The sequence below is a fragment of the Protopterus annectens genome, chromosome 5.part0 (assembly GCF_019279795.1).
Source record: "Protopterus annectens isolate FY-2018-M chromosome 5.part0, PAN1.0, whole genome shotgun sequence".
In the NCBI taxonomy this organism is placed as follows: domain Eukaryota; kingdom Metazoa; phylum Chordata; order Ceratodontiformes; family Protopteridae; genus Protopterus; species Protopterus annectens.
The window spans coordinates 1,983,625,685-1,983,640,744 of record NC_056735.1 but is presented as its reverse complement, the minus strand read 5'-3'; the positions used below and the strand labels follow the sequence as shown (position 1 = coordinate 1,983,640,744).

Genomic DNA, 15,060 nt, shown 5'->3' with positions numbered 1-15,060 from the left:
GAATTCTGTACATTCGTGATCAACTTTCAGAACTGTGATCTTTTAGTATCCGACTGACATTGAAATAGTTAGTATTGAAACTGCTGTTTCACCATTAAAGGATTTTTGCAGAGGATTTCACACTCTGCACCCCTAAAATGAGGGGTCATGTCCCCCACCGTTCCCTGCTATTTAAGTATGCTAACTCAAGATCTCTCTATTGTAGTCTCAGTTTTAAACAAAAAGGAAGCAAACTGCACATTTATATTTGCACAACTGAGTCCCAATCACAAACAATTTTAGTTCAGCCCAGTATCTCGCATACTCAACCTACAAGTATTATGCAGTAACATTTTACAATAATTCTTTGATGCATCCTGAATATACATGTAAAACTGAAATACTTTGTAGAACCCAAACCACATTTTTCTGTACTTCACGTCTGAAAAGAAACATATTGTAAAGTGACTGTTGCACGGTCACTAAGGTTTAGAATTTGACAGCATTTGACATTCTAATTAAAACAAGCCAGCTTGCTGAAACTACATCATCATAACCTATATGTCTTTTATGTCAGTGTAGTACTGGTATCTGTTGGAATGCAAACAAGAATTTAAATGATGTGCCCCTTAATTTAAACTGGATAATCCGTTATATACCATCTGCCTATCAGATGGTTGGAAACCAAGGTTGCGTATTAATGCCACATGTTCAGTTTTTTCCCCTTGCAGTGGCTGTATTCATATTCCTAATGACTGTGTATAAGGCTTGTCGACGGAATGAGTGTGACAGCAAAGTGACAAGTTATTTATAAACCTGCCTGTCTTCCTGAAAATCAGTAAGAGGAATTATCAGACATAAACAGCTTATTAGTTTGAGTATGTCTAGTATCTATGTAAGCAAGTAATCCTGTCATATGTGTAATATTTTAGAAACTTAAAACAATTAAAATTAAGGAGAAACAAAAGAAGTGTTTCTAGCTTCAGAACTTAGCCTTCTGAGGGCATAGATGTAATACAAACTAACAGTTTAGAATATATCAGGTTATTAAACTGGTTCATGCAAACATGCTCTTTCTAGTTGTAGTCAGAGTATTCTATGAAAAGGTGGCATTGATTCTTTAGTACACTTTGTAGTACATTTATTGTCTTTTTTGAGCTTTATTTTTATAAAGGGACGCTATACATTTTTTATAAGAATATCTAAAATTTCTTAAGTAAAATGTTGACATTTTCCAGCTAACATTTCCACTATTTGTAATTTTGAAATGCAATAAGTAAACACTCCCAGTGTTGTTATTAGTCCTGAAGAGAGTTTCTTCTTCTATTACTCATGAGGTTGTAAGAATCCTTTTAGGCCTGTGCATGCTAAAGTTACTCTACAAACAAATTTTGGAAGGAATTCTTCACAGGACACAAACTGGACAGGTTTACTGTGACCTGAAGTACTTTATACTTAATCTTAAATACATTATCAGGAGGTCTAGTGAAAGCATGTAAAGGAAGAACATCGTCTTATGTTTGCAATGGATGTGTATGTGTATTGCCTAACTGAAATAGTAAGCTTTTAGAGGAGTTGACAGCACTCTGACAGGAAACCAAAATGAAATTTGACTGATGAGGGAAGAGAATCATAAGCAATGTTTGGATTAGGTAGTCATGAAGTTCGATTATTATGAATAAGTTTGCTATATTCAGGAAACACAGAAACATGGAAACATTGATAACAGTAGACGATACAGGGTGTAGCCCCACCCTGATGTTCCTGAGTTCCCTCTGTACTTCGTAGTTCAGTGTGTACTTTGTCTTCATTCATTCACTATAGCAAAAAATTGTTCTCTACCACTAAATGGCATAGAGCAACATGTCTAGTCTAGTCTTGTCATCAGTGACCACAGCCCAGGAGTGAACATGAAAAGACAGCGGGAACAGAGAAAGAGAATTATCAACCAGAGTCCCTTTGCTGTGTATGGATCCTTATCATGCCAAACATCTAGGGTGCAGGATAAACATGCCACTTCATTCTTGACTTGTGTAGGCAGATTAGAAAAGAAAAAAACTATGAAAGAAGCTATCTGACACCATCTGTCTATGGTACTATTGCAAGCCCAACTAATGGGGTTGTATCTGTAGACTACATCCAAGGTCTGGATGAGAATCTGTACTTCATTGCTTACTGACATTTCTCCAAGCACCACTGATAATGAGAGACAAAACTGCAAATAGGACAGGAGGCCAGAGGATATCCTCCTCTTCTCTCACAGCTAGGTGAAACAAACCTGTACTGACAACAAAATCCTGGAGTTTGTAGGGTGTAAGTCTCTATGGGGAACAGTGGTGGTATTCTTAGTAGGCAAGAATACCGGGGGTAGACCTTAAAAACACACATTTTGGAATGTATAGAACATAAATATGAGGCAAAAATCTTGACATTCTGTTCAATTCCTAACAATTAAAAGGTATGCTGTGTAACCAGCTTGCAAGATAGACAGACAGACAGATAGATATACAGACAGACAGCAAAAGAGAGAGACACAACAATTGTGCTATGCATATATTCATATTGGAATATTTCTGAAGTCCGTCTCCTGGAAATCTGTTCCATGGATCCACTGCACTTTGAATAAATAAATGTTTCCTCTGTACTCATTTTTCTGCATCACCCAACCTTTGGTCACCTCCCTGTTCATACAATGTCTAATATATGACTATATTACCTCTTGTGTTATATGTCTTAGCTATGTGGCCTATTTCTTTTGTCCCAGTTTTCCTCCAAAACAAGCATACTATGGAAATCTGGATTAAAATATATCTGCAAACTGTTAAGATGTGTCATTCTAGTAAGCTACTTTCATACTCTTTCTGATCCCCTTTAACTAATAATCTTCTGGGTCCCTCTGTATTTTTCATTTGAACCTAACCTCATGTCCTGACTTACTGATGTTATTAATGTTTGCAGGCAGAAGGTAATGCTGCACTGTAAACTGAGAAAACTGATAATCATATTAATGCAAGAAGACTTTATATTAAGTATGACATCTGGGAATGAACATTGTGCTCCTTTAATAAAAGTTTGACAATTTTTTTATCACCACATTGCAGAATCAAGTTTGGTTTGCGTAAAATCTGCATGACATTAAAGAAGAAGAGTAAACTTAAATATTTACAAACACAGGATACAGCTGCCTTTCAGAGCTGCGCTGCCCCTTTTGAAGACCTAATTGAGGTCATGTGAATGGAGCTGAATAAGATAACACTGCCCTTCCTGTAAGGAATGATAATTTAGAATTTATATTTCATCTGCAATCAAAGAGTTTCCTTTTCAGATCACAAAGGCTTGCCAGAGGCGAAGTGTACATTAACTTACCCTGTAATTTCTGATAATTTTGTTTTTAACATTGTTAAGAAGACAGCTTCTTAATTTTCTGTTTCTTATTAAACCTTTAATGTGGAAACAACAAATGCTGTGCATTAATCAGGAATATTGATCACACATTATTTTGCTCTAAAATATTAAATTTCTGCAGTTTCTGAAGAAATTATATTTAAGGATTTCCTGGTATCCAATGAACACTGAAGACATCATATTGCACAGTAACTCTTCCACAAACTTGGTGTCTTAAAACATTAACCTGCAAATTCAGTGTCTTAAAAACATTTTTGTTTCAGGTGGCGATAGCCCTAACTCTCTATGTTGGAAGCTACACTCTCAACCCCCACTGCTCTGTTTATGCTAACTCTGAGATGTCTTACCCAGTGGAATAAGGAGAAGGCTTTCTTATCCTAAAAGGTCTGCTGTCTTTAACTACACTGTATAGCTAAACAAGACATACAAGACCTGATAACATGGTTCCATCATGCAAGTCTTGACTTAAACTGACTCAAGTTAAACTTTTTGCTCCTCATTTATTATTACTGAAGATGAGAAATTTTTAGGTTCTCTTTATTTATTTACACTTGCATGCCCAGATGACCCTCTCCCAAACCAATGGATTTTCTCTTTCTCTCATGTGGCCCATTGATTTCCCCAGCCTAATTCTGTCCTGGGCTAAGTGAAAACAGTACAGTACAATTAGTCTTGGCCTGAGACTTGCCTAATCAGACCATTCTGTCTCCCAATCCACACATAATCCCATCTCTGTGGTGGCCAGTGGCTGCATTAGGCTGTGATTTATGAGGGAGCATGCCTCTACATGCGATCCTGTAAGCTCTGTGTGTGTGCTATAAGCATATAAGTTACAGCCTGCTGCAGTATCCTGGCTTCCCGACTAGGGTCAGCAGTACAGTGCATTTAACTGCCTCTTTTTCTCCTCAGGATGGGCGAACCAGCACTGGCCACTCACTCCTATCCCTCTCACCTAGCTTGTCCAGCATTGCTGCTAATTGAACTCAAGTCATCTGGATTGTAGACAGGGCTTTGTCACTTAGCACTAGCATGTCAGAGAAGTTTAGTTTTCTCTTTCTTATGCTTAAAAGCATACACCAGATAATGAACCTGTGGATGCACATTATTTTGGTCTGGAAAACCTGAAGTGTAACATACACAAGAATATCCCTGTAACACATATGTCAGCAGAGGGAATCTTCTTTTGGCTTTTCCCGGTTAGGGGATCACCTGTCTGCTCATGATTGGCAGTAGAGTTTTATGGTGTCAAGTTGTCAGACCGGCACCCAGCCTTCCACGGAAGGTACACACACACACACACACACACACACACACACACACACACACACACACACACACACACACACACACACACACACACACACACACACACACACACACCTAGGGCCAATTTAGAGTGTCCAATCCACCTACAGCATGTCTTTGGGATGTGGGAGGAAACCGGAGCACCCAGAGGAAACCCACACAATCACAGGGAGGACATGCAGACTCCACACAGAAGGCACCCCAGCTGTGAGGCGACAACGCTAACTGCTGCACCACCGTGGCTGCCCATGTCAGCAGAGGGAATAAAAATTGATATTTAAGTTGGTGCTCACCAGCTTACATTCCTTAGAATTACCGGAGATATGGCAATCCATTGCTTCTTATACTTTGTGGCTTAGCTGTAGAAGCCATATGTTCAGGAAATAAATCTTTTACTGCTCGGATATGTAAGTGTTACATAGTCTGATTACTGGTGTATATAAACAGATTACTAGTAGTCCTTCATGAGAATGTATGTAAGGGTAAGAACATGTTGACTGTACACAGTAGGTTGGTACCTACAAATTGTGAGTACAGTTGTGTACAGGGTAGTGTATGCATGATGAATTATAATCTACTTTACCATCATTGCTATAGTATACTGAGTGACTGCTCGATTCTTTGTGCATGCACAGCTACTTCTTTTAGTGCTACATACATTACTTCTCAGAGTTAGTTTTCTTAAAGGTGAAGCAAGAGTAAGAGGTATGTGGACCCTTGATAACCACAATATGCTGATGACTGCAAACTTTGTGACTTAATTCAGTTAAACATGAGAAGTTTCTCCAAGGTGGTCTACAGAATGTGCATACCTGGTGAAGTAGTTATGATCACACCTTTAATATCACTAAATAAAACATCATGAGATGTTTCAAAAGAGATACATTCTGTTTATAAAAATAAATGGTGAAACCACTGTTAATGATCTCAGGACATTGGAAGACAACAGTTTAAACTTTGACCAATGTGTACCTTCCAAAGTTAGAACAGCACATCTTCTACCTATCTAATGGACATGTCTAAGTCAGTTGAGTAATCACTGTACTGGTTGTTCTGTACCCTTTGAGTAACCACACAAAAGAATTTGGAAAGGTACTACTGTTCCTTACAATATTTATATCTGTCTATATATATATATATATATATATATATATATATATATATATATATATATATACACATATATGTATATGTATATATATATATATATATATATGTATATGTATATATATATATATATATATATATATATATATAGTTTCATAGGTATCTACTAGGCTAATGGCCCTGGAGCCTTTACAAACCTAGTCCATAGGATTACCCTGGCATCCTGCCGCCCAACATTAGTTCCCAGTGCCTCTGTCAAGTAGATAGTAGCATATTTATATATATATGGGTCTACTTCTCAACTTCATAAGATTAAAATTTTGAAACTTTGAACCATTTAAATGAAGATCGCCGTACTGCACAGAATGGTATATTTACTGTTTTCCTTGCTGTAGTATTATCTCGGAGTTGGTATATTTAATTAGCATGGGGTGCAAAGGGCTTGCCCCTTTCCAGAAACATAAAATAAAAAAAGATTTTTTTATTTTTATTTATTTATTTATTTATTTTATTTGCATTTTGAAGTTTTAAAACTTCATTCTTATAGTCTTGACCATAAGAAGTTCAAAGTTTTGAAACTTTGATATTTAGAAGGAGAACCACATATATATATATATATATATATATATATATATATATATATATATATATATATATATATATATATGTGTATATATATATATATATATATGTGTGTGTGTGTATATAAATATATATATATATATATATATATATATATATGGGGTCTACTACCGTAGATCAAAATTACACTATTTCAAAATACGATAGTAGTGTCCCACTAACACGAAAGTGCACTTCAACAAAAGTGCACTTTCGCGAAAGTCACTAAGTTGAATGGGACATTTCCTGCACTGTGGTGCTGTAGTGACGGACCTTAGGGTTAGGGCTTGGGTTAAGGATAGTGGATAGCTAGTAGGGCTATCCACTATCCTTAACCCAAGCCCTAACCATTCGTTCTAGTGACTTTTGCGGAAGTGCACTTTCATTGAAGTGCACTTTCGCGTTAGTGAGACACTACTATCGTATTTCGAAATAGTGTAATTTCGATCTACGGTAGTAGACCGATAAATATATATATATATATATATATATATATATATATATATATAGGTTTACTACCAAACTTGGAAACTGCATCAGTCAACCATATGGTCAACTTGCAGTTTCCAGGTTGGCAGAATGTTGACCCAAAATCAGTCAACTAGACTACAACGAATGGGTAGTGTAGGTCAATAATTTGGGTTTGAGATTGTGCAGGGAAGTTGTGCTTCAGTGAGGAACAGGGAATTAGCCAATTTCCTCACTGTAATGCGATCTCAGAGTTGGTATATTTAATGTGCATGGGGTGTGGGGGTGCAGCCCTCCACATGGGGAGTGCAGGGGGTGTAGCCCCCCTGCAAAATAGTAGCATTAACGTACCATTGACTATAGAGTTAAGTGGTACATTAATCTGTATAGAAAGTGGTGAGTGACATTACCTCTTGCTATGTCGAATACATCGAACCATGGCGGTCAAGTATTCATTTTCGCTTTGGTTTACTATTCATAATTTCGAATTCAGCATTTCAGGTCGACATTTTAAATGGTTTTCCAAAGCTGATTCAAAATTTCAATAGTATGGTTAGGAAACTTGAATGATCCAGACTAGCTTTATGAGTTGCCGTTTTTTTCTTAAATGTGATCTATGTCTGATCTGTATGGCAGAGACTGATCTGGTTCTGTTTGATGGTCTGTGATTTCAGCATACACCAGACCAGTGAACATGATACTAATAGTAACTGTCCAGATCAGAAAAAAGTGACAGATGCATAATACCCTCTGAGATTACAGAATATGCATAATACCCTCTGAGATTACAGAATATGCATAATACTCTCTGAGTTTACAGAATATGCATAATACCCTCTGAGATGACAGAATATGCATAATACCCTCTGAGTTTACAGAGTTTGCTCACCCCATACTAATGTAGATAAATGGAGAGATAGACAAGCAGACAGATATTTATGGGAAGTCAAAAATGTTGACAACATGTTATAGCAGTCATGCTTCTTGAAGATGAGTAAGTCATATAAACTTGGCAGTTGACCCTGCCAACGTATGATCCTAATCAGAAGCCTCTTACCTGTCTCGTATTTGTACAATGCAACTGGAAAAAACCTGGCACAACATAGCACACATGGTATACAAAATATTTACAACATAATATGGGAGAAATACAAATTTACTCTAAAGATAATAATCATTCTGCTTTGTGATCCTTAAGTCCATTACAAATGCAAATCTTTTCAGTTCCTTCTTCTCTTAATCAGCCATTTTGTATCTGTAGTTACAGCCCTTAAGCAGGCAATGTGTATACCTGTAACTTTATGCAATATATTATAGTTTATAAAATTACCATGAAAACTAACTGACTAAATTGTAGCTACCTGTGCATCAGACTTGTTCCTTGCATGGAGGCTAGTGCTGGGCCCTTACTCCCTCACAGACTTCAATGTCCATCAAACTGCCACCATCTTCAAAAGTAATTTAGCAGGGGAAAAACAGTCAAACAGAGAAATACTGCAAATACACACAAACAAGCAAACCATTAAATAAATAAATAAATAAATAAAATCATCAAACATCAGAAATACACATCCACAACTCAAATATCTTACAAAGTATGCATAAAAGACAATAGTGAACAAGAAAATGAATAGTTCAGGAATCAGGACTGTGGCACAAATTAAACACACCTTAGAGTAACTAAAACAATAAAAACTCAAATTTAAGTACGTTAACTGAGCAGGAGCAGTAAAGTCTCTTGAAGAAACTAAAAGCATAAAACTCCACACTCAGAAAATGAAGCACTGTAGGAAATTGCCGGAAGTTAATAACATGAAGCAAAAACATGTATATGAAGCTGTAAGACACATGAGTATTCACGTATTACCACACATCCAGAGGTGCTATCAGGTACAAATCCAAAGGCAAAGTACCTTACAGTCCCTGGGTGTGTAATAATATTCATGCTAATTGTTGAACAAAGTTTCCCATTCGTCTCAAAAGGATTCCAGAGAGAGATCTCTGTAATCATATTACATTATTTTATGTCCAGCTTCACCCCAACTTACAAATACCAACTGTAAATCTAAAATGCACACATTATCCCTACTCACTCCCAAAGTATGTGTATCCATTCAAAATGAGATAAAATCCAATCTGTCTGTGGGCTACAAAAATAATTAATGCATTTTCTCTTCAAACAGGCATGCTACAAATGCTTCCAGAATATTTTCTAGCACTAAGACTTCACCTCTGTCTCAGACTTTGCCTACTACAACTCCCCTTCAACCTTTTCTACCTTTATTTTCTCACTACTACTAATGGACAGAGGTAGCTCCTAAATGTTTTATCCCAGTCATGAGTCCCCTTAGATTATCTTTGGTATGATCCCAGTTATTTTCATTAGGGGTAATATATGTAATTACTGACCATAGGATGGGTAAGGCTAATCTATAACAAAATGGGACAGGCTGTTTTGAGTACACAAAGGGAAATTAGCTAGGCGTAAAATGGCTAACAAGGGCAGCTGGTCTGCTACTTACCTATGAACCTATAATCCACTGGTTGCCACAGTCAGCTGTAAGCAGTGGTCAGAGAAGGCTGTAAGGTCAACAGAGACTAGGCTGAAGATCTGAATTTGACTGGAGAGAAAGCAAATGAGTTCAAGGAATTACTCAGGGCTCTAACACCTCAGGAAGAAAAGGAAATAGGTAGAGATGAAGAAGAATGTCAGTGCCTCAAAACAGCATGTGTGACGACTACAGAACAGTTATGTGGCCGAGCCAGGTATAGATGTAAGGCACATAAAGCTTATGGTGGAATGCAGAAGTCCAGGAAGTCATCCAAAGAAAGAAAGAATGCAGGAAAAAGTGTAAGATAGAAAAAATAGACCAGGCTAAGAAGGAATACTGGTTGCTAACAAAGAGGTTAAGAGAGGAGTTGCAGTAGCAAAGAATAAGACATCAGTGGCATTCTACCAGCTTCTGAAAAGTAACTCGGTAGATGGCACAAAGAAACTCTATCATGTTGAAAGGCAAAGACAGAAAGATTTAAATGGTCAGATACCCTTTGTAAGGGATGCCAGCAACAACCTGCTCATCAGCACACAGGAAGTAAAAAGGCTGAGGGAAGGAGTACTTTCAGCAGGTTCTGAATGAAGAAAAACCCACAGAGGCTGTACTGTCCCAGACACAGGCTGCAATGAAAGATTAAGAGCCCACACTCCACACAGAAGTAAGAATATCACTAAAGAAAATGAAGTCAGGGAAATGAGCAGGCTTATATGAGGTCACAGCAGATGTGATATAGATGCTGGGTGAGATTGGAAGAAATGTCTCCTGTGGGTACTCATAGCAGTGTAGAGAGAAAGTAGTATCCTAAATGACTGGAGAATAAGCATACTAGTGCCAGTGTACAACAACAAGGGGGCCATCCACAACTGTGGGGAGTAGAGAGGTATCAAACACTTGTCACACTACATAAAAGTTCTGAAAGGGGTAACTGATAAATTAATATGGAGAGTAGTAAAGATGAGCAGTTCGGATTCAGATCATGTTTCAGCACAACCAACCCGATGTCTGCAGTGAGACAGATAGTTGAGATGAAGCAACAGATGAAGAAAGAGGCAAACTGGGCTTTGCTAGACTTGGAAAAAGTATATGATAAGTTCCCAAGAAAGCTAATTTGACCAGTCTGCTGGTGTTTCAAAGCCCCAGAAACATTGGCAGAATTAGTGCAGGGTATGTGTACGAACAGTGTTCAGTCTCATGTAGGGGTTCTTAGAGAGTTAGTGGGTGTGCATCAGTCCACTGCTGTTCATACTGGTGATGGGACTATATCAGCAAACAGGTTAGAGGGGACATAGCAACAGAGTTGCTATATGCAGACAATGTCAGCAAAGGATAGGGGAATGGAATGCAAAACTGAAGGCACAAGGGATGAAACTGAGTACAGATAAGACAGCTGTAATGGAAGCAAATGGGGGAAATCAGAAGAAGCTGTGAAATGAGATAGAAGGGAAAATAATGGAACAGCTTAACAACTTCATGTATCTGAGAGGGATGGTTGAGGATAAGGAAAGTCTGAATGAGGAGGTCAGTGCTAGAATCAGAGGTGCTGCAGCCAACTGGCACAGGGTGCCAGGTGTAGTATATGGCATAAGAATGCTAAAAAAAGATGAAAAATAAGGTGTACTAACAGTAGTGTGAAGAGTACTATTGCATGGTACAGAACCCTGGCAATAAAGGCAGAGCAGGTGAGGAAGCTAGAGGTGATGGAGATAAGAGTGCCTGAGATGGGTGATAGGATGCACACTGTTGGATAGTCAAAGTAGCTGAAATTGCAGAGAAGGTCAAAGAGTACAGATTACAGTGGTTTGGACATGTGCAAAAAAGGAGACAAAAGAAGATTTGAGATAGACAGGGAGAAGTCAAGAGTAAACAAGGGCAACCAGCAAAGAGATGGATGGATTGTATGAAAGAAGACCTGTGGCAGTCGGCATGACTGTCAAAGACGTTAGGAGAGTGCCATTGAATCAAGAGAGATGGCGAGAGTTGACACGACACGTTGACCTCATGTAGAACATGGGAAAGAGGGGATTGATGATGTATAATTTTGTTTTGATTATTTTTTTAGCAGTAAAGCTTTATTTGACTTATTTTGCAGTTTGGATTTTTTTCTTTTAATAGTTTATACCAGATAATGATAAATTCTGTGGAGTATTTTAATGTACGATAATCCTTCATTTTAATGTACGATAATGCTTCATTTCAGCAAACTGGTTTTTACTCAGGATTATTTTAACTATGTAGAATTTTGATTTACAATCTTCAGGACAGTCATTGCAGGGACTTTTTTGTCAAAATCTTGCATGCCATTCGCAATTCCATTTGTAGATGTCATTTTGCAGTTGTGTTTTGAATCTGAGATGTACACATTCAATGTCATAATTCAGGTGGTAGTGTTCCATAGATGGTATGCTGAAAATATGAGCTCATGCTCCAGCTGTGTGGCATAGAAGGATGAGCCCTGATTGTGATGTAAACAACTTGAGTTTGTTTAGCGGCTCAGGTGCTTGAATCGGCAGAGTGTGGGGCAGGGAACATATGAGTGCTGTTGGTTTACCCACCCTTGAAGGAGAGTGGTGGCTCTGGCTTGCTGCTTGGGTGGCACTTAAAGGAAGCGTTGTATGCTGTTCATACAGAGTGTAGGCCTGCTGAGAGCATATGCTGATTTCATGGATGTGTACTGGCTGGGGAAGTCAGCACATGGAGGCACACTTTCTGCATCTTTTTTGTTTCCTGTTTATCTAAAGGATGCCTGTCTCTCAACCCTAAAAAGAAATTATAAGCTAATTGAGTAAAGATAGTAGAACCATTATGTGAATGCATTAAGGGAGCCAGAAAATAATTTGGTAGATTTATTTATTTGCTGAAAGTTATTAAAACAAAACATGTGCTGCCCTCGTTAACTAATCTTAATTAATGTACAGAGTTATATATTTTTAACTATGGGAAGTTTGTTATATTATTTTCTGTGTATTCTGTCAAACATCTGTGTGCCATTGCAGATTTTCATTTGTAAATGTTATTTCACAGTCATTCTCTTAAAATTATTTTTGAATCTGTGTTGCATGAAATTCAGTGTCAGAAAAGGGGGTTAAATATCTATAGCTAGCCAAATCAAAATTGCTTGTTTCTTCAGAATTCATTTGATAGCACTGAAAAGTAAAAAGCTTGCACGTTGCTGATATAAAGTTCATAGCCTTCAGGAACTGAATGAATGATTTATTTATTTATTTATTTATTTATTTATTTATTATTTATTATTTATGTTGATAGGTCTGTTGACCTTTTTCAACTATGACCCAGGCAAATGGTTGAGCAGTGAACAGAATATAATGAAATAATATATGCAGAGTAAAAAGTTCTAATATATACATAGAAGATGTAGAACATAAATATTACAGGTAGAGGTTAAACATGCAATAGCAGTTGGTACAAGTGGAACTAGAATGTGTATGTATACAAGTTAAATGTCATATTTACACAATGTACATGAGATGAAGCTTTTCTTATATTGTATGTATATTGTTTTAAGGCAATGGGCAAAATTACTTTTCATGTTAAATAAGCATATGGGCCTTTTCATATTGCCTCGCATATGTACACAGTGATATTATCCAGTGTCACAGGAACACTTACATGCATTTTCTTGCTGAATTTCCTCTTCAATTTAGATTTTCAATATCTCTGAAGAATTCTCCATTCTAACTTCATAGGAGATTGGTTCCAAGTAGCTGGACTAACTTTGAAAAATGTCTTTTTGTCAATGACTGTTTTGAAACATAGTCTAACAAATGTGATGCTATCATATTGGCCCCTTAGACTGTAGGTAGATTGTCTAATGCAGAGGAAGGATTTTAACTTTAGTCAGTGCCCTAGCCTAAGCAATTTGAAGGTACAGTAAGTATGCTGAGTGCCTTTAATGGTCTGCCTTGAACAAGTAAACACTTGCAGGCCTTCAGAAGCTTCCATGTGAAGTTTTGAGTATTTTTGCCAGGTTGTAGACACAGGAGAGAAAGGGCAAGCTCTGTTCTATGTGCTACTTTTTACCAGCTATGGCAGTCCAGCTTGCAGAAAAGCTTTATCACTGTATAACTGTGCAGTCGTTCCCACTATAGAAAACGTATTGCTTCTTCCTTATGTACCAGTAGCGTGGCACTTTATTGCAGTTCTGTTGGACTTTTCTATTTTTCATAAGTTAAGAGAGATGACCGAGACAGGTTTTATTTCACTCATTTCATTGCTGCAGTCAAATATTATAATCCACAGCATTCTTATGTACAAAAAGACTTAATGGATTTTTTGTCCCGATGATTTTTATTTAAAAAGGTAAACTTAGCATGTACCAAATACACTACCACATTGACAATGTATCTAAAATTTAGCCAAGACATCTTATTAAAGGGATAAAGAAATAACAAAAGCAGGTAAAAAACATGTATTACTTAAAACATGAACAAAAAAAAGGATTTACCCACGGAGTATTTGTATTCTGTCCCCCTCCTCATCATTTCAAATAACCTAATACCACATAGTTTTCTTTAGTGTCCACTTTGCACTGAGTGGCTTCATGATTTTTAGTACCCACTTCTCACTTGCACCCTTCACTTAAGATTTATACCAGTAATGAAAGGATTTGGATTTGCTGCTTTTGCTAGTCATTCCTCATGGTAAATCACTTTCATGTTTCTCTTTTTCTTGCAGTTACATGCATTATGTTCTGTTTTGTCTTGTACATAATGGTAGCTTTTCAGGATGTTTCAGTAGCTGGTGCCCATACAGAATGTGAAGCAGTTCTTCACTTACGTGTCTATTGCAAACAAGAGGCTGTAGTGCATATTCAAACGTCATTCGCTTCCTCACAAGTAATGACTACTTGTAAAAGTACATCCTTGATTTATATTTCAGCTGTGCAAGGAGCTAAAAGTTGGTGTATGATTTCACTGAGCGCTATTGCTCACAGAAAATTAGAAAATGTTTCTTATGCATTTTTTATGCTTACGGCCTCATTCATTATTCCATAGGTCTCACTGCAGCTGCAGCGGCTGCAGCAGCTGCCACAAATGCGGCCATCGCTGAAGCCATGAAGGTGAAGAAAATCAAACTAGAAGCTATATACCATGGGAGTAACAACCAGCACGGACCAGACTCTGAGAATGGAGACCTCAATTCAAGTGTCGGTAAGAAAAAAAACCTCAAATAGTTGTGTGTAGTGAATCTATGTAGGGATCCATTGACTTAACTTTAAAATAGTCTCCATCAGAGAGGTTGTAAATATTATTTCCAACACTGAAATATTATTTTCACATCACACAGTTCTTTCAACTTTATTTGCAGTTTTCCATTTAAGTATAACTAGTAAATTAATTCTGTATTATTGCATAATTAATGATTGATTCAGTATTCTTTTTGTAGCCTTGATGAAAACTAAGTGTTAACCAGGTGATGAAAAAATAATTTTACACACTTGACAAAGTATATGTTTTTGTAATCTGAGTTTAGACATACTATTAAAATGTTAACAAAACATTTAATGAGGTTACAAGAATGACTTTGATCTTGATAGCTACACGAAGACAACTTTAGTGCTTTAAACTCATTTTAAATCAAGGGAATGAGACATACACTGGTT

General features: G+C 37.1%; 1 protein-coding gene across 3 annotated transcripts in view; it reads left to right on the top strand.

The window, feature by feature from the left end:
* The window catches only part of DACH1 (dachshund family transcription factor 1), a 1,758,683-nt gene that overhangs the window by 1,006,718 nt on the left and 736,905 nt on the right, over window positions 1–15,060 (top strand). For all 3 annotated transcript variants that reach the window (XM_044071748.1, XM_044071747.1, XM_044071749.1), the window contains exon 3: window positions 14,453–14,608. In XM_044071748.1, coding sequence (XP_043927683.1) covers window positions 14,453–14,608 — 156 coding nt within the window. The remainder of the gene's footprint in view (window positions 1–14,452; window positions 14,609–15,060) is intronic.